The sequence below is a fragment of the Equus przewalskii genome, chromosome 15 (assembly GCF_037783145.1).
Source record: "Equus przewalskii isolate Varuska chromosome 15, EquPr2, whole genome shotgun sequence".
NCBI lineage: Eukaryota > Metazoa > Chordata > Mammalia > Perissodactyla > Equidae > Equus > Equus przewalskii.
The window spans coordinates 50715163-50738680 of record NC_091845.1 but is presented as its reverse complement, the minus strand read 5'-3'; the positions used below and the strand labels follow the sequence as shown (position 1 = coordinate 50738680).

Sequence of the window (23518 nt, the reverse complement as noted above, 5' to 3'; positions counted from 1 at the left end):
ATGTTCAGACATGAGGGAAAATAAATGTTAGTTATGTTATTCAGCACAGAAACAGAACTTAGAATATATGCTTTATGACTACCCTGGGATCAAGTTCTAGCTACATACAAGAGGACCAGCTCCTCTTGATGGCCAAACATCTCATTACCATTGTCCTTCTGGTGTCCAGTAGGAGGGGACCAGAACTGAACTTAGGCAGGATGGGAAGGCACTTGTGCATATGTTTTCTATGATGCCTGTGATTGCACACCCAAATAGATATGAAATTCAATTCTGAACCTCACCTTTCCAGTGTTAAGGTGAATAATCAAGAGATAGTGCATTATAAAATATTGTTTCAATATTTGAATATCTAGAGATCATAAATTAGAATTAGTTGCATTATTTTGAATCTCATTAATGCCAGCTGTCTAAAGCAGACGCTTAAATTCCCTCTTTTAAAATGTACAGATCTTGACTTGAGAGGATTATTTGAGCTGGTAGAGTAGAGGTAGAAGATGTTAAGGAAATCTTAGGTTGGCTTATTGGCCAGGGGATGTGGCACAAGTCTAGAGGAACTACCCAGTACTCTCGAAGAAGCTGTGCCAGAGGGAAGGATGCAAACTACAGCACTCTAGTTTGCACCCAGGAATAGTGGGGGACGCCTCCTTTGCAGAGAAAGGCCTAGCCACACTGGCATTGAGAGGAAGTCTGGATTCCTCCCATGGAGGTACAGAGTTCATGGGGAGAGGGATAATTGAAGCCGAATTAGTGATGATCACCCCCATATGGAGAGCTGCCTTCTGATGCATCCTGCATGCTGAGGCTAAGGACCACTCCAAATCTTTTCCTGTAATAAGCATTCCAAATTAGCTACAAATGAGATTATTGTTACATCCCTGGGGCATTCCCAGTTGCTAAATAATGATTTAGCCAGGCTTTGTCAAGGATGGGTCAAATTAATCAGAATTATATGGGAAAAGAATGAAGTTGAATTTGGAGATTGAAAGAGAAATATCCAGGAAAGGAGCACCAAGCCCTTGAAAATGCTAATTTTCTCACCCTGTCTCCTCTGACTTCCTTGAATTTCAAAAGTGTTTAAGCACTAAAGTCACCTGGCCATTGGGGAGTGTTTGATACTTCCTACTTGCAACCTGGTCTTTTTTGAGATGGTCCTTATTTCTAAAACCAGCTATCCCTGAGGTACTGAGAACACAGAATGTTTGTAAGGAAGCATTGACAGACGACAGCAGGGTACTTAGTGCTTTTTGCTTTTGAGTTTTCTGTTCCCCTTGTGCCCCTCACTTTACAAAGTTCCCATCACAGATTAACTATTTCATTTTCCTTATATCTTGGGTCTATTTACCTTTTTAAGTTTTCATGAAATAAAAGAAAAAGTTTAGTAAGTAAAGTTGAGGCAAAATCTAAAATTTTCTGTTTACCTTCTGTACAATTTGGATGTTGGGTCTTTCAATCAGATATGTATACTCATAGCAGCTCAATAGTGCATTATTGTCTTTAGAAGAATATTTATTAACAAAGCTTCTGTTTGCATCTGTGAGATTGGATCAAGACTTGAGTATGTCATGTTGCATAGAGAATTGAAATTAAGGGTTATATCTATTGCCCAGGATTTCTGTCTTTTTTACTTATTTGTAATCCATGAGAATCTTAGAGTATTTTAATGATACATTATTTCCAACTGCAGAAAAAGCTTTGAAAATATTAACCAAGTTACTCTTTAAGCAGATTAGAAACCAATGAAAATGCAATTTTCATCAACTTTCTGTGTCAAACACATGCAATTTTGTACACTGCTTAGAGTTACTCTGGAATCTTCAAAATTCACTTCTGGCTATTGGATCTCTTCCAATACATTCATTCTTTTTTCTATTTGAATTTTGAACCAATGTGTTCTTTCACCTATGGAGCTTTTTTGTTATTTCCATTGATCCCTTTGGAAAGTTTCGTGTCAGTGTAGTGTTTACACTGCTGTTATTATCACAAGCTTTGCTACGTGAAAAATATTAAAGGGCTCTTTCCTCTGCCCCTGAAGGTTAAACTTCTCAGGCAAAATTCTCACAAGTTGTTAGCAAAGTCATTTCTGTGATTTCTGTGCTGTCTTGTCAAAGCCTTAATGAATTCAGATATATATCTCATAAAGTTAGAGAATAAATGAATAAATTGTTTCTCTGGAACTGTGTACATTTCCATGGTCCAATTATTTAATGCTAAAGGGAGAATCAAAACTCTTCTTCAGTGAGAATTGCTTTTACGATCATTCAGGATTATAATTGTTTCCAAACGTTGATTCATTGTTGATTTGGGTCAGGAGAATTTATCCCCCTTTCCTCTCCACAAGAGAAGTTAATAATTGTATTTTATACTATGTTTTTCTAGTTGTTTCTCCTTCACCGGCAGAGGGATCGTGTGACATTTGTAGATTTGGTTTTTCTGTTTATAACATGAGTGTTACATGTGACATGTTACCTGTCTGTACATCAATGAGGTATTTGTGGCACCGTTTCTGGGGCAACAGGTTTAATGGAAAGAGTTGACAAGAAGGGTCTTGTGTAGACGACTCTTCCAAGAAAGGTCCCACTCTATGTCCATGCTGCTTATAGAATGTAACGCTGTCCCTGTGCATCTTTCTGATGGCCGTGCTCCAGGGGCAACAGAGATGGCTCAGGGAGAACATCTGGGAGTCGGCAGAGCAGCTCGGAGAACGAACTCAAATGGTCCGACCACCAAAGGGCCTGGAGCAGCACAGACTCTGATAGCTCCAACCGCAATCTCAAGCCTGCCATGACCAAGACGGCGAGTTTTGGGGGCATCACGGTGCTGACCAGGGGTGATAGCACATCCAGTACCAGGAGTACCGGGAAGCTGTCCAAAGCAGGTAGTTAGTAATGAATGGGTTTATGTCCTCTGGTATTTTCTGGATTCCACCCAAGCCGTCCAGTCACCATTCCCTCTGACTTCAAGTTAACTAGTGATGGTGATATTAATTACTGGGATACATGGGGAGTCAGAAGGTACAATTTAATTACCAATGCTCCCTCTTGCTAGCTGTGTGCCTAGATCCAATTACTAACCTCTCTAATCTTGTTTTCTTATCTATCAAATGTAGGTTATAGTAGAATATTACTCTAACTCCCCTCAGTAGACTATTGTAAGTTTAATTTTGATCACTTATACAAAAATGGCTGCCAAGGCACCTGCACATGGCAACTATTTAAGAAAGGTTAACTGTTTTTTAACATTTAATACTATGATTTATTCCTTAAAACCTCATTGCGGGAGCCTGGCCCCGTGGCCAAGTAGTTAAGTTCACACACTCTGCTTTGGTGGCCCAGGGTTTCACTGGTTCAGATCCTGGGCACAGACATTGCGCCGCTCATCAGGCCATGCTGAGGCAGCCTCCCACATGCCACAACCAGAAGGACCTATAACTACAATATACAACTATGTCCTGAGGGCCTTTGGGAAGAAGAGGAAGAAAAGAAAAAAAGGAGATTGGCAACAGTTGTTAGCTCAGGTGCCAATCTTTAAAAAAGTAAAAACCTCATTGTGATATAATTATAATATTAATAATTTCAGTTCCTGCTTTGGCATACTGTTAGTACAATCCTAGGAAGTTATTTAACCTATTTGTGTCTCAGTTACCTTATCTGAGAAATGCAAATAATAATAGTACCTATATTGCAAGGTTATTGTTAAGACTAAGAGTTAATATACACAAAGCAATTTGAATAATGCCTGGCAAGTTATTAGCCCTTAATAAGCACTAGTTCTTGTTTATTTTTCTTTCCTTCTTTCTTTTTTGTTTTCAGTGAGGAAGATCAGCCCTGAGGTAACATCTGTTGCCAATCTTCCTCTTTTTTCTTTTCTCCCCAAAGCCCCACTACATAGTTGTACATCCTCGTTGTAGGTCATTCTAGTTGTTCTGTGCGGGACACCGCCACAGCAGGGCTTGATGAGCAGTGCGTAGAGCTGCCCCCAGGATTCCAACCGGCCAACCCTGGACCCCTGAAGTGGAGCGCACAAACTTAACCACTCAGCTACGGGGCCGGCCCCCAGTTCTTGTTTATTTTTATTATTCCCACTTAATGTTTTCATCCCCTCTTTGCAGATAAGGGAAGTGACCTTCAGAAAGGTTTATAGTTTCCAGGTAGCCAGGTTCATGAGGCGGTTTTTCCTGTTTTGTCTGCTAAGTGAACCGTGGTCTTCGGAGGTCTTAGGTGGTTCAAGTTTGCCTGGACAGTCTTTGGGAGGTGCATGATGCTGAGAGATCCAGGAGAAGCAGAACTTGAAACAGCTTTACACTAACAGCAGCATCAACACCATGGAGTTCATATGAGTCTGCAAAACACCCAACATGGTCTGCCATTCCTAGTTCTTCTGCCTCCCGAGAATCTCTCACATTGTTTTCAAATTATTTTCAACTATTCGCAATTAAACTACTTCATAAAATCCCAGGAAGGTGACAGATGACCATTCAGTAGTGTATTACATGGACTTAAGTTTGTGGTTTTCGTATGTAATTGCTTTTGTTTGGTTTTGGTTTTGCCTTAGAAGTTCAGAGGCCCTGACTCTCAGCTAAGGTGGGGCTTGCGAGTTGTGATTCCATGACATGGCCTGGGTGTCAGGTTATACTGGTGGTGCATTCATGGCCTGGGGTTGCAGGTGAGTTGGAGGCCAGGGCCAGGGCCAGGGATGGTGAATAGACATCACCAACCAGACGTTAGATATGGGCTTTCTGAGACTATGAATACTTTCCCAACCAAGCTTCAACACTCATCTTAAGGGGATCTCTTTGTGAAATCTGGGCTCATTATGCTAATGGTTTAACATAATTATGTTGTTGACAAAATTCCTCCTAAGAAATTATCTCATGTTTTCCTACATAGGCAGAAAATTAATAGCATTTAGTCACAGCCAATACTTTATATATCCATATATGTCTTACTTCTTGGAAGGATTCAGGTGGGCTCACACTGGCTTCTGTCATTTTTATTCACCAATTGGTGAATTCTTGATTTCTTACTCTAATTAATTGCTCTTACATCCCACTATTGCAGCAACTGAAGTCAAGAAAATCCACTGTGGTGCACTTGAGCCCTTGTAAACTAAGAAAGGTTAAATAGTTTTAAATCCCCTTAAAATGCAGAAACCAAGTACCTTAAATGGTGCACTTAAAAATTCCAGCACACCAAAAGAGCTCTTAAGATTTTTAAATTAATCCTCATTCTCCATGCACCAACCCCCAGTCACTTTGCTTTTCCAAAGCAAAGCTCTTTGGAAACATTTAAAACACTTTAAGAATACTAAAATGCCTGTTCTTTGAAGAATGATTAGAAATTGTAAGTGCTTCAGACATTTTTTTTTCTTTTAATCTGAGTGTCTCCATTTGAAGCCTTGTCAAGGTGCAGGAATGGAAAGCAAAAAAAAAAAAAAAAAAAAAAAAATTAAAGGAGATCAAGATAAGATGTCAAAACAAACTTACAATTTCCCAAGATGGTTTTATGAAGCAAAGCTGTCAGTTTTGCTGTCATGGAGCTTTAGAACTGTACAAGTTTCCAATTTTTTACTTCATGTTCACAGTGGAATTGCAAACTTTTTTTCGACCTTTCAGAAACCAAGTCTGGAATTGTGACATTTAAGTTACTGTTCTCCTGCTCTAATTACAGAGGTTCTAGCTTTAAATAGATAATAATGAGATTTTTTCCAGGGGGGAAACATGTTTTGTACATTATGGAAAAAGCATATTACTGAAGTCCGAATGTACCAGCACATTCTCTTGAGGCCTGGGATGTCTTTCTCTTATTGTATCTCCCACACTGGGCACAGTAATGACCACCTAATAGATGCCCTGCACACACCTGTGGAGATAGATGATGTCATTCCATCCTCCTTGGGAAGAGGACTTGAACGGTGCTAGCACTGCAGCCTTGGCTGTTTCAAGGTAGTGGCAATGTGGTTGAAAAATAAGAGTATGACATTTATTTCTTTCCACACTGCCCAGACTACATTGTTATACTGTTGTTACTGCCCAAGGGGGTTGTCTGCCCACTGCAAGACGTGCCAATAGTCCAGAGGCAAGGTGGTAGGAGATAAACGGTTTTATTACAGCTTGCCAGCAAGGGGGAAGATGGCTGACTAATGTCCAAAAGAACCATCTCACAGACCAAAGAATACAAGCTAGTTATATAGGGAACTAGTCTCCAGTTTTGGAGAGGCATCTGGTTTCTGGGTGGGGCAGGTATCTTGTCTCCAGGTGGGGCAAACATCTGGTATTAGTTCCTGATAGTCTTTTGTTTTACTCGATATGCATCAGAGACCCGAGCAACACCTATGCGCTGATTTAGTTTATGGATAATAAGAACAAAATCTTTGCTACATATAGTAAAGATTACATGAGTGGTTCCAACACATTTCCCTCCCTCTTGATCTCCAGAGCAGGGCTTCTCAACTTTAACTGCATTGGAATCATCGAAGGATTTGTTAAAGCACAGATTGCTTGTTTTCAACCACACTTTGAGAACAACTGCTCCGGAGAATTCGGATGTCTTTCTGTTATCAAACCAAAGTGGGTTTGCTTTCTGGAGTTTTAAAATCAGACTCTCCACCAGAAGCAGTTGTCACACAAAGTAGAGTTTATTTGAAGCAAATAGGAGACCATGTGGAATCATTTCCTAGCTGTCCTCAAGCTCAGGGCTTTATATTTTGGGTGGGGAATGAATATTCAAAAGGGGGAGGTGGGCATTTGCTTGCGCAGGCTCAGTTGGAAAACATGCTTCCACGTGTATCACATGTCAAGGTAATAAGGCCTACGCCCCTCCCAAAGCAGAGATTGTAGCATTAAAAATGAGGCAAAGGTCATCTCTTGGGCACTTTTTAACCTATCTGTGCAAATGTTGCTCTTGTGGTGAGGTTTGGACTGGTTCCAGGTGGTTGGTGATTGCACCTCTTAACATAACAAAAAAGAAAAACAACCAATTTGGAGAAACAGTTAAATGCTTCCAAAACATCCCTTTAGTTCCTCAGGACAATTTGTAGGTGACACTTCTATTTTGTTTTAATAATTTTCTGTGGCCTGGTATTTTGTTTTCTAGAATAAGGGTATTCTTGTTGTTGTCACCTTCCTTGTCTACATCCTAGAGTATTTTTGGAGCCAGTACAAGACACCTCATCTTTCCACCACTTCTTCTTCTTCCTCTTCTTCATTGTCATCACTACACTAATGCATCCTGGATACTCTCTTCCTCCTTATAATTTCAGAAGATTTCAGTTATTGTACTGAACTCTGGCTTCTGAATCTGGAAACACTTTCTTAAATTGATTGATTCAGGAAAAATATATATATTGTTCAGAGTCTTTCTAAAAGAAAAATTTCATTGGATGAGTTTAACAGGCAAAGAAGACTTTATTCATAACTGTTGCAACTGGGGTCAAGATTATTGCAATAGGTGAGAAAGATTAAGCTCAACCCTGCTGAAACAAAAGGCAGGAGAGTTTTTAAGCACTAGAGTGAGTTAGCGGAGAAGTACTGGAGGATGCTAGAAAGGTGACTGGTCAATCTGATTAAGCCATCTGGGTTTACTAATTGGCACCTATCAAACTCTGGCCCCTACCCTCCCACAGAAACTGGCAGATAAGGGCACTACCTTTCCTGAGGATCACATTGCAAAGGGGTGGCTCCCAAGCCCTTAAGAAAGACAGTCCTGCATTGTAAAACTGGTAAGAAGCTGGGAGAAGATTTACATCTTAAAGGGGCAGAAATGCTACAAGAAAAGGGAGGTAAAGGGCCAACAGTCTGGAAGGAGCCAGTCTAAAGTTTAGTCAAGCTGAGGAGAACTGTAAGAGCATCGTCCCCATTGCTTCTCACCATATAGTCTGGTGGCTTATATTTCACAAAAGAGGATATTGAGGTCTAAAAAAGCAGTCACTTCTTGAAGAAAACACAGCAAGTAAATGGCAGAACTAGAACCCAAACTCAAGATGCTTCCTCCTGGGGAGTGAAACCTCTTATTCCAAGGGAATCTGCCCATGCCCTTTCTTTTTGCCCCAGCCCCTTCCCAGTTTTCCATTTTCTTTGCCTTATGATCTCTTTCCCAATTTTTTTCCATTTTTCTCCTTTCCTTTTTCCTGTCTCTCTGTTGAGTGTTTACCTGAGCTTCTCACCCACTCACCCCAATATCTTCTCCCTACACCTCCCACTAGCTGCCCCTTAGGGTCCAGAATCGACATCTGAGCATCCTATTGTGAGTAGCATTGAAGTTCCGTGCAGGATCTCCTAGAACTTGGCACAGGCCTGCTCAGGGCTCTTGCCCCACCTGGTTCTTGCTTGGATGACTCCAGGGTAAGCATACGACCTGCAGGCTTAGAGCCTGGTCCATGGAGTCACAGCGCCTGGGTTTGAACTCAGGCTCCTCCACACACTAGGTGGTCTTGGGAAATTTACTTAATGTCTCTGAGGATCAGTTCTCATTTTCAAAATGAGGTAGCTGTGAAAATTAGATAGTTCATATAGAGTGATTCGCACAGTGCTTGTCACATAAATGTGCCGTTTAAATATTTGCCATTGCTGTCATTAAGTCCCTGAAAAAAAGAAACCAGAAACATCTTAACTCTCAGAACCCAAAACAGGAAAGTTCTCAAACATGAATTTCATCTTTAAAAAAATCTTTGAACATTTCTAATCCTGTGCCTTTTATCACCATTTCTAACATCCGTTTTTTATCAAAAATTTCAGTAATACTATGAGCACAATATTGCTCTACCTTATTCTAGGTGGTTGATGTTTACGAGCTGGTCAAAGCTGATTATATGCCAGACAAAAAGGCCGGTTACTAAACCTGGCTGCATGGGATTGCTGAACCACCCCTCCAAGGAGGTCTAAATTTGTCTTCATCTTTGCAAGTGTTGAGAGTTTAAGCCAAATCTAGTTTCCTTCTTTTAACCTGTGGAATCAAACCATTTACATTATCTTTACATTGTCTCCTTGTTATTCCTATTGAAGCTGCTGCTTTTCCCCAGCTGATAGAAGGAAATGATATTGCAAGTCAAGGATGAATGGCCATCTTCTGAAAGCCAAAATCAAGTCATTTGATTGTGGCACTTCAGTCTAAGTGCATCAGTCCTGCCCCCGACACACACACCCATGTCAGCACCAGCTCACACTCAAATCAGAGTTGGGACATGCTTCGCTGGCCCCAACTCTTTCTCACTGTCTAACCTCTCAGACCGGAGATGGGCAGAATCAATTTTGCATGACCTTAAATGTCTGGGGGCAGGAGGTTTTGTTGTATTATTACTGTTGTTGCTGTTGACTCTGCACTAGTGTCAAATTCGGACTGCAGCATCAAATCATACGGTCAAGTCCACAAACACTACAGTGTACATTGGGGCTGTGACTTCAGGGTCATAATGTCAGCAACATGGTCTCAAAACTATTCTTAGCATTTTCAAATTTCCTTTTACATCCTTTATTTTTCTCCCCATACATTATTGAGAACCCAAACAACTTTCTAAAGTTAGATGGAGCATCCTGAATTAACCTGGAATTTAATCATTATTAGTAATCAAGTCATGGGAAAAGCAGAGAAGATACCCAGCTGTGAACACTCGTGGCAGTCCATGGTGTACGCATATGTGTGCTTGCAGGAGGCAGCGGTGGGTCATGGTTAAATCCAAATCAGTCTGCCTGGATCGAATCCCAGCTCTGACATTATCTAGCTGTATGAGTCAGCTTGAGTTATCTAACTTCTCTGTGCTTCAGTTTCCTTATCTATAAAGGCAGTAATGGTACTTATTATTAAAGTGTTTATCCAGGTGCTCACACATACTAAGTGCTCAATAAATATCATTGTCCTCCTTCTCAAAAATTGCCATGCTCTCCAATGGTTCCTCGGCTCTGCAACTTCATGTTGGATTCCTATTACTTATTTTAAAAGGTCTGCAGTTTAATTTATGGGCACATTTTAGAATCTTGAAAACAATGTTAGCTATTCCTTATATGTATTCACCTTTAATGACACAGAAAAATGCAGTTTTAATGACATAAGTCAATAGTTATGGGCTAATAGTTAAAAAAAACTTCTTATACCACATTACTGTAACCTGTGACATCATCTAATTAGTGTGAATTCACAGATGAAGAAATTTTGCTTGGCACATTTTCTCTCCAACACTGGTTAATATTCAGTGCCCAAAACAGCCACGGCCAAGGGTGCCAGGGCTGCTTGGTTCTGGCTGCAGTGAAGGATGGCTAGGGCCTAATGGACGTGGGATGTAGCAGGTGTTTCTCTGTCCACAGTGGAAGGAGAGGCAGATGAGGAGGGCTAGATTCCACCTTGGGGGCTTCTGCACACTGATCCAGTTACCGATATGTTTGAGAAATCCACTGTCCGCAAACATCCCTCTGATTTCACTCTTCTGTGTTATCTAAAGGATGCTTGATCATTACCACGAAGGCCAAACCCTCCCTGGTGTACCTCTTGGCTGCATTAATAAGACTTCTGGGAATATGTGAAATACGGTATAGATCTTAAGCATTCCCAATAGGGGTGATCCAGTTCTATTCACATCTTGGGGGAAAAGATTATCTTCAAGATTCAGCTTTATGGATGCTGGAGAACCAGTACTTTAGAAGGATCTGCATAATGAGCACATCATAGGACTCCTTCTTAAACTGAAGTCTTCTAACACCCATCCCAGTCATTCTGTTCTTATAACTCCAGCTCAGTAAGACATTTCCATGGCATTAATTGCTCAGGGTGATGGGAGTTTTCCAGCATTGAGTTCAGAACTTTAGGGTACCATTTACCAAGGTATCACCCTAGTGACATGTGAGAAGGCTGAGAGTGCTCATTCTTAATCTCTGTTTTTCTAGGAAATTGACACATGTGAAAAATATGTAGCAAATATTTCAATAAAATGTGAGCCCGAAATCTGGGAGGGACATTAGTTAATCTCACCTGCAGCACTCCCCTCAAATTCTTTAATGATAGATTATATAAAACTAAGCATTTAGACCCAGAGCTATGGTTTCTTTCCTCGTCTCTGTGTTGAATGATCTTTGTTTTGTATCTCTGTGGTAGGTTCCGAGTCTTCCAGCAGTGCAGGCTCCTCAGGATCGCTGTCCCGTACCCATCAACCCCTCCAGAGTGCACCCCTGGTCTCAGGTGTGGCAGCCAGTTCTCCTGGCTGTTTGCCCTATACGGAGAATGGAATGGGCAGCCAGGTTGCTCCCAGCAGCACCAGCTACATCCTCCTTCCATTGGAAGCTGCAACAGGCATCCCACCTGGAAGCATCCTTCTTAATCCACATACAGGTTAGTTTATTGCCTCTGCTTTGGTAGGAACACAAGATCAGATGTTTGTCTGTGTGTGCGAGCTTATAAATTTGCTAGCAAGTTTTCCGAAAATTCCTGGGCAGGAGAGCTTGTTGCATGAACTGCTCTGTAGGGTTTTGATTTAGGAAGAGCCTATCTGTAGTTGCAATCTGTACCTATATATGGATATCAATCTTGATATATAAATATAAGTATAGATACTTCCCAGAAATAGCCACTTTCCTCTCTGTCCTCTCTTCTCTGATCATGGTATCTCTCATATATGCCCAGGAGCTAAGATCAGAGACTGTAGAGTGATGAGTTGAGATATACTAATTAAAAACTTTGTGCTTCTCAGACTAAATCCCCAGTCAGCCTGTTGTTATGTCAAAAGTTTTTTTGTATCTTGGATGGACTGGTGAACATCTGCTTCATGGGGGAAATTTCTCAACCAGGGCAATTTTGCTCATGCCTCCAAAGCCATTTGCCAATCCATCATGACCTAGGGAGGAGGGGACTGCTACTAGCATCTAAGAAGGTAGAGGCCAGAGATGCTACTAAACATCCTACAATACACAGGACAGCCCCTTCAACAGAGGATTATCCAGCCCAAAATGTCAGTGCCATGGTTGTGAAATCCTGGGTTAGAAGGCTTGACATTGACTAGTCAATGCTTTAGAAGCCTTTATAGAGATTGAAAAAAATTGAATTGTCTCAGAATAGATCCGAGATTTGATTTAGATTAGTCTGGTATTTTATACTTAGATACTCAATAGTTAGATATAGAGTTAGATATTTTCAGTATATTATATCCAGAGTATTTCCTTGATTAGCTAAACTTAAAAATGCAAAACTGGATGAGAATCTCATAAAAGTGATCTGACTCAATCTTCTCACATGTCTAGTGCTGCTAGTAATTAGGAAATTCAGAGAAACATGAGAATGATAGTAAAATAGTTATTTGAATAATTGCTACATTTTCATGAAAACATATGGCCATTCTCAAGGCATGGTGTTTGATTGAGACATTTTGAAAATGCCATAAGCTTGAGGAAAAAGAAGGCATAATCATTTTATTGAAAATCATTTGAATGCTTTCAGATTAGATACTTTGAAGGAGAATATTAGATTGCTTTTATTTTATTTGCATCATTGTAAGCACTATAAAGGAAAGTAAAAGACAACCAGCATCATATTCATTACTCTGGGCACTGACCGAAGTATGATCTGACTCTGTTGGCTTCAATTCTTTCACTGTTAATTGAGACGCAGGGCTTGCAGACAAGAGCACGTACTAAGCATTAGTTTTCAGCGGTTTGTTTTAAGCAAAATTACAAAGTGTTTCAGAAAAGCTCAACAGCATTTTTTAGGATATAATGCAGGGATATTATTTGTAATGATAGTGTGGTTATGCATCTGTATGTGTATATTATCATCTATAATCTTGTTTAAAGAAAAAAATAATAATACGCTTTCTGATGCCAAGTCCCAATTCTTATTCACTGGATTGAGTCATTTAGAGCTGTTATTAAAATATCTCCCTTGAAAAGGATCCTAACTAAAGAAAGGGTGTGATAACACTTGAACAGCTTCTCCATACACACTTCTCACATCTGACAAATGCTAGACTTGAAGATATCCCTAGACCAGAAGGAAAATGTATTAATGCATTGCATACGCCTCTACTATGGAAACTGAAAATTTGCCCCCTTTGGGCTGGAACTCATCTTTCCCTGTCATTGCCTTGAACTCCTGAAATCCAGACCTCTCACCCTTTCCTAAATACCCTTCTCCCAAATTACATGGCAGAAATGCTCTGGTGTTACGAACCGAGAGCCTATGACTACTTTGCCTCCTGTGTGAATTGCCCTTGAGTTCATTTCCTTGTTGCCAGCACATTTACAAGCTCCTTGTGGGGAGGAGCCATACTTGACTATTTTTTCACTTCCCTAGAGGGCATAATGAAGTAATCTTAGGCACTATGCTTAGGCATAGGTGCTCAATAACTACACATCATTGAAATAATATCTACTACCCATTATATATGTTGATGTGGATAATGGAGAAGTTTTTTGTCTAATGTTTTATATTTGAGAAAGTGGCTCATATATAAAACTATGATACAATATCTGTCTAAAGCAGGAATATGACAAACAATGATTTGAAAATACCAAGGTGCCTGCCAGTCATATGTTTACTAAATAAAACAAAGATGAAACTTCCTTTGTCAGCACAATTGAGTTGGCTCTAAGTATGAAACATTTGGCACACTGAAGCCAGACCCGCCCACATATATTCTTGCAGTTCCCCAAATACAAGCACGACTTTTTATTTTGTCTGGCCTTAGACTCAACTCTCATCTGATTCATTTCTAACTCAGAACTCAGGCCGGTTCTTTCTTTGCTTTTCAGGCAGCTGGATGAGTGAGCTGCTGCAGAGGCTCTTTTTCAAAGTTAGCCCTTTCTGAGATCTTCATCCTTGCCAGGCAAGCCTGGGTTTGACTCTTGAGTTTGGTCTTCCTCCAGCTGTCTTGGACTCAGCTTCCTTTTGGAAATTTTTAACAGAAAGCTCATCTTTGTTTGGCTATTTACTTTCAATTCAGTGCTATCCAGAGATGCCAACAGTCAGTGGCGTCCCTCAAGTACTCCTTAATGCCCGTATATGTTGTTTTGCCATTTTGCTTTGCCCTCCTCTAGCGTGAATTCACGAGTGTGTGATGTCAGGGCATGCCATCGAAAGGGACTCCACTTTGAACAGCATTTCAGGTCTGATCTCTTTCAAAAACTCCTGATGGGCTTCCATAACACTATATTTTTTGTTTCACAGGACTTCTAGCATCTATTTATCCAACTTGTTTCTACCTTTTTCTTAAATGCACCATGAAGTTTTTGTGTGCTGTCTATAAACATATCTTTGCAAGATGTGAATTAATCTTTGCCTATCCATAATCAGTAGCTCCCTCATAATTTGATTGATCACTTTCTAAGGACTAGGAAAGGAAAAATCTCTTCTTCTCACTCCCTCTCTTTTATTAAAAGTAAATACCCTTCTGCCAAGTACATGGCAGAAATGCTTTGGTCTTAGGAACCAAAAGCATATGATTACTTTGCTTCTAGTGTGAATTGCCCTTGGGTTCATCTCTTTGTTACCAGCACATTTAGAAGCTCTTTGTGCCCAGGGGTCATACTTAGTTTTGCTTTTTTGTTTTGTTCTGTTTTGCATCCCTGGAATAGATAACAAAGTCTTAGTCACTGTGCAGGTGCTCAATAATTATATATTTGTAAAATAATATCTACTACACACTGTTCATGTCAATGGGGAAGTGGAGAAGTTTTTCACCTAAGATCATGCATTTGAGAGGAATGAGCGCTCTGCACTTAATCCTCTTCTCTGCCCTGGCTCAGCTCCGGACACCCTGGCTTACCTGTCACTGCACTCTCTTTACCTGTGCCAACACACAAGCCACTGCTGGGCATACCTGTGCAATTTCTGACACAAAAACCTCTTCTAAACTGAGTAGTCCTGGGACCAACTAGTTTTTCTCTCCCCTTTGGTCTTCAGCAGCTGTCATTCAAACTAACAGCCCATATTCAGTTGTAATTGCATCTGGATTGGTAGAAATGGTAGACTCTAGAGAGGCGACCATTGCCTGACTTGAAAACCAAGTCTCTTACCCTAGCTTTGTTAGAAAATTGTTTTCGTCTCTTCCCTGGCATCCATCTTACTTCTTTCATTTTCCTCAGTTCTTTCGACCTCTCCTAGGTGAGCGTAAAATCAATCTTTTATACTCTCTTTTCTTTTCAGAAAAACCTGCCATCTCTCACCGCCCAAGTGAATTCTTAGTATTGTTCATATGCAATTATTTAGAAACATTTGTTCCTTCTGGTCCACAGCATATTAATAATATTTCAAACAGAGTACCTTAAAATTTATCAAAAAGGTCATATGAATATTTTGTGGTAACGTTTTTCACCCTAATTACGGTCAGTTTTTCACACCTAGTTAGTTCTCACTGTAAATTGAAGGTCACAAAGAATGTAGAATGTAGTAAAGATGCTTTTTGTTTTCCATCTTTATGTGTTTGTGTGTGTGTTTGTGTATAAGCACAGAGTGAGGCTGATTTTGAAATGGTTTCACATGAAGTTGCTGTGAAGATTTTTTTTTATGTTATCTAACATTTTCCTCTTATCTTTTTAAGGTACAAAAAAAAATGGAGGCAGGGGACTAAGGATTAGAACACTAAAGGGGCTGATTGATTTTTAAAAATTGAACTATTTTTTTCATCCTTTCCCAAATTGCTGATTTTTGGAGGAGAAACAGATTGCAGATTTTAAACCCAGAAGAAAATTATTTTTTAAAAGAGAAAAAGAATTTAAAATAATAAAATGTAGCTAAAATTAAACGACAGTGATAGGAAAACAAGTGCCTCTGAAGAAGATTAAAAGAAAAATACCTCTAAATTTAGTCATTGTTCTGTGAATGTAATTCTGGGACGTTCGCTGTTCCATCACAGCACGTTGTGATTGGTTATGAAACTGTTATCCTAACTTCATTAGTTCTGGCAGGTATGTTCACGAATATGCAGCACTTGAGATTTCCTGTTGCAGACACACAAATATATTTGGGCTGAAAATTTGGGTAATGGGAATGCTCAGCACTCATTAGCTTTCCTAACTGAGCTGAAGTCAGTCCGTTGCTCTTTACCTGTGAACCTTTTATTTGGCTTCACTACGGCCTCAGCATTTGCCTCCCCAACCTATTCCAATTTACTGTCTTAGTGTAGTTTATAAAGTACACAGGTGAAGTGCATGATCCACACGCATTTCACGTGTAGCCTTGGGAAATATTTGCATATGTGAACATCTGTGTAAACACCACCCAGAAAGAGACATGGACCATGTTTAGCCTCCCAGTAGGTTCCTTTGTGCCCCCTCAGAGGTACCACTAGTCTTACTTATATTACCATTGCTAAGTTTTGCCTGATCTTGAATGTAATAGAAATGGAGTTATGCAGTAGCAGCCCTTTTGGGACTGATTTCTTTCACTTAGCATACCTTTGCTAACTAGCTTAGCTCTCATTTTATAACAGTCTGTTCTTGTTAAATACCATGCTTTCTTTTTTCACTAAAATATTGTTTCCTTTGGGTCAGTTTTTATACTTTCCCTCTCTGTCCTGTTCCTTTTTCGTTGCTAATTGTCCTCACGCATTTGGTCATTCTTCATATATATTATTAAAGAACAAGGCTGATTTCCTCGGCCATCGCATGCTACTTACCCTGGATAAGAGTGCTCTTGCAAGCCCTGTAGACCGAATGGTGTAAGGAGACACTTTAGAATACATGCTTGGGAATAACTCAGAGCCTCTGCTGCCCCCTTTAAAACCAAGGAGAGGGTGACCCTCCCCGAGACACTACGCCATTCTGGGAGTCCTGCTCCTTCCAGGCATTTTGCTCAGGTTCCTAGAGAATATTTCTATGGCTTCAGCTTGTGGACAATATTCCTACTGCTGCCTTTCCAATAGAGTTGTGGGGAGTGTGGATAATGGAAGAAAGGACTCCGAAAAAGTTCTACAAACTCTTTGCCAATCCACTCCCCCATATTCTGATCTTTCTCCTTCGTTATCTACCAATCCTGAGTGTGATTCCATCTTAAAACATGGTCTCCCCTCCTGACTTCTCGTGCATTGATTAATAATTTTCAGTTATGATGGGATTTTTTCCCATGGCCCCTCCTTGTACCATGTACTCCTCCTGTAAACTTGAATAATTCACTTAAGTTATTGGTGTAATGGGAAGTGAATGGACTTTAGAGTCAGACTGACCAGGGTCATTTCCTGGTTCTCTCACTTACTGTTTTTTGTATTTCTGAATAAGTTGCTTGGCCCTCTAAACCCTAATTTTCTCATCTCTGAAATGGAATGGGATTGCACATCTGTGGGGTTGTTGGAAGAGCTGAAATCATGCATGTAAGATGCCTGTCACTGTGCCCGCCACATTGGAAACCCATTTGTTCTTTTTTACCTCTCTCTCTTTCATTTGCTGCCCTCTCCTCACCTCCCTTCAGCTCTTTACTCCTATACCCTTTCTGGTGGGCCTTCATTTCCTCTTCTGGGACAGGGAGATGACACATTTCTTCCTCACTGAGTCATGATGAGGCTCTAATGATACTATTTTATAAACTATAACAGACTGCTCAAATAGCAGTAATAATAATAGTGAACCATGCCATTATTTCAAAAGGCAAAATACGTATATTTGCTTCACCATTGTAAGAGGATTCTGTGATGAGTTTATTATGCATCGTCTTTAAAATCTAAACCTCTGTGTATTCCTAGTTGTGTCTATTTAGAGAAGTGATTGAATAGATGTGTTATGTTCTGTTGTATGTATATTTGTGGAACTGATAATGATTCTGAATTGGTGACAAAGCTAGGGGAAGCAAAACAAATGTATCGGTAAATAATGTGTAACTGAATGGAGCCAGAGTTGTGTTAACGGAAAGCAGCCTTCTCTCAGTGTGCATTATCTCTCTGACAGCATGAGGTTCAGGGCAGCAAAACACATGGCTTTGTGAAGATTGCTTCTCCACAGGCCTTCTCCTCAGGGTACCACTGTACACAGATGCACCTAGCTTTGGCAAATCTCCCTGAAGGTGTTGGATTTACTTGCTGCTTCTTAAATTGCTCTGGGCCTACATTGTTATCTAGCTTAACAGGATGGGTCATAAACAGTAACGTCTTCACACTGGTGAGGGTTCAGGTGTCCTGAATTTCCACTGCCCTGCACTTTCACTTTAGTGCTTTTTAAGTATCTATCAGAGTTGTTCTTTCTGCTAAAGGAGGGATGGAGAAACTCACGTAGACCAAGCCATGATTCCATTGCAGGCCAGCCCTTTGTGAATCCCGATGGAACCCCTGCAATATACAACCCCCCCGCCAGTCAGCAGCCCCTGCGAAGCTCGATGGTGGGGCAGTCCCAGCAGCAGCCACAGCAGCAGCCCTCTCCCCAGCCGCAGCAGCAGGTCCAGCCACCACAGCCGCAAATGGCAGGCACACTAGTCACTCAGGTAAGGAGCTGGTTGGAGAGCAGGGAGGAGAACGGCTCTGAGACAAAGGCTGCTCTGCCATCAGAGTAGCAATGGGTAGGAAGAGGGGATATTTTCCATTGGTGCCACCCCATCCACTCAACCTCATACGTAAAACCTGGCAACCTAGAGTCCTTGGTTACAAGTTGACAAGATATCATCTGGATCCTTAAGCTTAGGTAGAGATGAGTGTCCCATCCAATGACTTTCATGGTGAGGGCATGGTACTAGGGAAAAGGAACGACAAGTTTTTTCTTAGGTCTAGATGCTATTTTTATGTACCAAGGAGCCTGCCTTGGGAATTGAATTCATAATCCCATCCAGGGCTTTGCATCATCTGGTTCACCCATTCCCAACACAGACCAAGTACTCATGTCTGCAAAGAGCCAATATTAAAGTCTCTATCAAGGGAAAGAACAGAAGTCAGTTCATTCCAAGGTGACCTGGCTGTTCACACACCCCTTAGAGAGATGTAGAGCTGCCCTCCTTTCCTGGGGTGACACATGGAAATGTCCACAGAAACCTGAAACATTCCAGGTAGGTTGCTGGAGCGAACCTCATTTTAAATATTTTTGTCCTTACTTCTTAGTCCTCAGGCAATATTTTTAGACCCGGAGGATCTAACCAACACCAACCACATCAAGTATTGCAGTCACTTCTTAAAGGAGTGTTCACTCTGGGCAAATAAGCCCCTCTCCAGGCTGGCTGCCTCTGGTCTGCATGGCTTTGACTTTCTGTTGGTGGAAGGTTCCCCTCTCTGGAGTGCATGGACCTGTAAGGGACAGTGGTATGCTTCAGATATCAGAGCCTTCCTGTGGGATTTCAACTCCCATCACTTCATTGTTACCTGATCGGCTTTTTCTTTCCTCCAGTCTGTCCAGGGGCTGCAGGCTTCCTCCCAGTCAGTGCAATATCCAGCAGTCTCTTTTCCTCCCCAGCATCTCCTGCCTGTGTCTCCAACGCAGCAATTCGCCCTGGTATTGTATTATATCTGGATGACTTTTGTCTTGGGAGAGCATGTTTGCTGGTTCTACTACTTTCCTGTGCAGGGCTGACTGATGCTGGGTGGGTGCCCTGGGCTGACTGTGAGGGGGGGGTGTGTGAATGTCTCATTCCAGAACATTACAACCCATCTCCAGAGTAATGCTTCCCTTTCTGTCTTCTGTCCTAGGTTTAGTGCTTCTGCATTCTGATACTCTTTTAAGAGTTTACCAGCTAGTTAGGAATTGAATGCCCTCAGAGTTAGAAGTCAGAAACAGAGAGACACATAAACTTGGTGTGAGGGTTTGGGAAATCTCTTCAAGTCAGTATTGAGATGGTAACCTTCATCACCCCATGCACCTAATATAGGAACACCCCAACTCCCCTAGCAATCCAATCCCTCGATTCCCTTTCATTTCCCCTCAATGTATTAGGTCCTTTTGGACAACAAGAGGGAGCATTGTCCCTAAATTTCAGGCCAGGCCAGTGAAGACATACTCCCTAGTATATGAATGAAATCCCACCCCGCCTGTTGATGACTCAGTCTTGGCTCCATCTTTGCAGCAGCAATGAGTGATGATGAGAACGAGTGGTTCTGCCTCTCTTTCCAGAAGGCAGATCCTGTGGCTGCTGCTGGGAAGGCCAGCTGACCCTTCAAGACAGAATATCAAGCCCTTTTTGTCTCCGCACCATCCTGAGGAGCCTGAACCCTTAGTGAAAAAATAATAATTTGTTTCCATTGTAAAAGGGAGATTTGGGTCAAATTGTTTACCATCTCGGGATGATTAAGTATATTTTCTCTTGTTATATTCCCTTTTTGTTCTGCCTGGAGAATTCTTTTCTTTTACTTTTTTCCAAATCATACTCCCTCCCTTGCCCACAACAAGCATGTGGCCTGTGTCTGCCTCTGTGTACCTCTCCCATTCCTAAGCTGATCTTGTTGATTTCCTCGTTTATTTCTCTGGCTTGCAGAGAGATGATGTGGTGACACAGTTCAGCCAAATGAACCTGAGCCGGCAATCCTCAGGAGAGACTCCTGAGCCCCCATCCGGTCCTGTCTACCCACCGTCCCTCATGCCACAGCCAACCCAACAGCCGAGCTATGTCATTGCCTCTGCAGGCCAGCAGCTCCCTACAGGGGGCTTCTCAGGCTCTGGACCTCCCATCTCCCAACAAGTCCTCCAGGCCCCTCCCTCACCCCAAGGATTTGTGCAACAGCCTCCACCTGCACAGGTAAGTGTGCTTTTTCTGACACCTGTGACCTATAACTTATTTGTGGCGCATTTTGGCTTCTGTATTTCCGTGTAGAATATCTCCAGGTCAACCTGTCTTGCCTTTCTAGTCCGTACGGATATTCCTCACCTACAGGACCTGGTCTGTCCTATTCATCAGTTGAGCAAAGTCTTGAGGCTCAGAAAGCAAGTTTAATGAAATTGACCCAACGCCCCATGGTCCAAGGGAGGAGTATCCCATTTTCCAGGCACTTGGTACAGAGGCCACGGGAAAGCATTCCCTCCCATGTGTGGTCCTGCTCACTGGAGTGATTGCCTAGGAAAGGAAAGCCTTAGGGAAGAGGACGCCCTTGCTCCTGGGGGACTTTCAGCTCTCTCTCTCTTGCTGCTGCTCTGGAAATGTGTTCTTTCCTTTCTTATCCATTCATAAGCATTTTTCTGGAGCTAATCTGGTGCAGGAGCTCCTCTATGAATATAAAGGAGGAATAAGCCAACAGCCACTGTCCTTTCCTTTCCCTAGAGGGAAGCAGAGTTCCTGCGTGCTCTCACAGGTAGCCATTAATCATATTTAATTGACTTGAGCATGTAAGACACCACAGATCACTGATTTTTACTGTCTTCTCAAAGACTGATTATGTGTTACTCTTCTCCACCAAACATCTCTGGTGCTCTCCTGGGTATCCCTTGCAGAATATTGCAAGTGATTACTGTCAAGATGTAAAATGCACAGAGCCGTTTTCTGGTCCATTTTCAAGGCACACATATCCCAAGCACTTCCATCCTAATTATGAAATATTGCATTGGATGAGCTGTGTAAAGTACAGTGTCACCTTTGCATCATTTGTTTCACTGCCTTAACATCTTGAATAAATTATTATCTTTTCAAGCCATGCAAAACCCGCTGCCATGAAATGATTTTCACTCAGTTATTCATTTTATTTTGAGTGATTAATTAATAGTTCAACTTCAGTTGCCTTCTCTGTAATGTCTCTTGGCTACTAGGATTCAAGGAGCTGTGAAAAATAATTTTAAGTTACAGGAGAACGGGCCTCATTAATATATTAATTATTTTACTAATAAATTAAATACTTTGTTTAATTATTGGGAAAAAATAGTTTAGCTCTTTTAGCCTAAATATCACCAAAGTATCTTTACCCGTTTCTGCTGTCAAAGAGAAGAGTTGGCAGAATATTTAATTGAAGACTTAAAAAAAAGGTCATTCCTTAATGAAGGAATTTCAATATTAGTGCACAGCAGGAGTAAAGACAGTTCAGAACCCCTGGTGTGTCTGCAACAGAAATGCTTTCATTCCCTCTCCAGTAGATTTAAAAACAGAAAGAGGGAGGGAAGGAAGAAAGACAAAACAGATGTTCATGGTTCGTGATCAGTCTGGAGATCCATGAACTTCTTTTTAAAAGAACCACAGATAAAAGTATGGACATGACTGATAGTGGCTTTCAATCTAGCAAACATTTTAAAACTTGATTGCTCAACTATAGAACAACGAAAAGAACTCTTGGGACAGAGCTCATTTGCATATATGTTAAATTTATGCAGAGAATGAGCCTATTTAATGACGTAGAAGGTCAATTTTGCCTAAGCTGTCCTGTGTGCTTTCTGAATGCCCACTGGAAGGGCAAAGCGGGAAACATGAACAAGGCAAAGGTATTTGAAGAAGGGAAGTGGGAGAAGTGCTTATTTTTCATAGTTCCTTCTTTCTCTCATTTATTACTTTCACCTTATAATCCTCTCATTTTTTGATTTTCCGTAATTTAACATAGCTGTTTGAAAATAGGCATTTCCTCACTTTTGGGCTGTCCTTCCTCCCCGCTCCCTTCCCCTCTCTCTCTTCCAAACCTTCATACTGATCTTAGCCCAGCTTGGCTCCCTTCCTCCATGAAGGAGGATGAGAATGAGCCAAGTGTCCCTTTCCCACCTGCCTCATGTGGTTGGGACTGTAATTCCTGAGAACTGGCCTATGCTCCACCTTGGGGAGGTGCTGGACAGAAGCGACCAGACCTCTAGCACAGCTTGTGAGGGTATCAGAGAAGACAGGACTGGGAGGAAAAGCAAGAACAGAACAACATAGCTGAGTAGTAAAGATGAGGTGCTCTCCTTCTCTCTCTCTTTTTTTTTTTAACAAAAATTGTACTTTTATCCAAACCATTAGTGCCCATCAGGAAATTTTCAAGTGTTTGAACTCTGTGCCTCATCCCCGAAGGTATTTTCATGTTTCATATTGAATGTAAGAAGAGAGACCAAGGATCAGATAACACATTTGTGAGCTTACATTGAATCAAGACACAGTTGTTCCTAAAGGAACAAGGTGCTGTTCTTCCTAAAAGACATATAAATACAGTGCTGATGAATAAATTAGATAATAGTTGTTCTTATTCTTAATATTGGGAGGCATCTGATGTATACTGGTAGTAATCTTTAATAGCACCACCATGTGCCAGAGCATAACTAAAACCTACTATTACTCCAGAATTATTTGAGTTCTTATTGATATAAACTGCCTTACAAAGAGAGGGAGAAATAGTAAGATCAAATCACTATAAACAATGCACACAATAAATTAGCTGGTTGCTGGGTACTGACCATGTCTTCAGACTCATCCAGCCTCCTCTCCTTGGATATCCACATTGTTCTTCAGAGTTATAATTCATAATGATTCCATAGGATTGCAGAACCACAGATCCACACAAACTAAGTTATCTTTTGTTCCTACTTTATCCAAGGCAGGAAAACATGCTACATGTGTTTCAATAGCAAAACTGAACTAGAAAAGTGTTTCCTATTTGAAATGAACAAATCAGAAAATAAAATAGCCATAAAAATTACAGTTCTCAAACAGGTGGCTCATAAATTTATTCTATGTACATAATTCTATGTAAGTTCTAGGCT

General features: G+C 41.1%; 1 protein-coding gene across 47 annotated transcripts in view; it reads left to right on the top strand.

The window, feature by feature from the left end:
• Positions 1–23518, top strand: part of ARPP21 (cAMP regulated phosphoprotein 21) — a 152979-nt gene that overhangs the window by 78965 nt on the left and 50496 nt on the right. For 26 of the 47 annotated variants that reach the window (XM_070577376.1, XM_070577359.1, XM_070577373.1 and 23 more), the window contains 5 exons: positions 2649–2878; positions 11082–11315; positions 18199–18380; positions 19271–19375; positions 20352–20612. In XM_070577376.1, coding sequence (XP_070433477.1) covers positions 2649–2878; positions 11082–11315; positions 18199–18380; positions 19271–19375; positions 20352–20612 — 1012 coding nt within the window. Of the gene's footprint in view, positions 1–2648; positions 2882–11081; positions 11316–18198; positions 18381–19270; positions 19376–19990; positions 20613–23518 lie in introns of all 47 variants that reach the window. The other 21 variants (XM_070577349.1, XM_070577345.1, XM_008516640.2 and 18 more) reach the window with 2 other exon arrangements.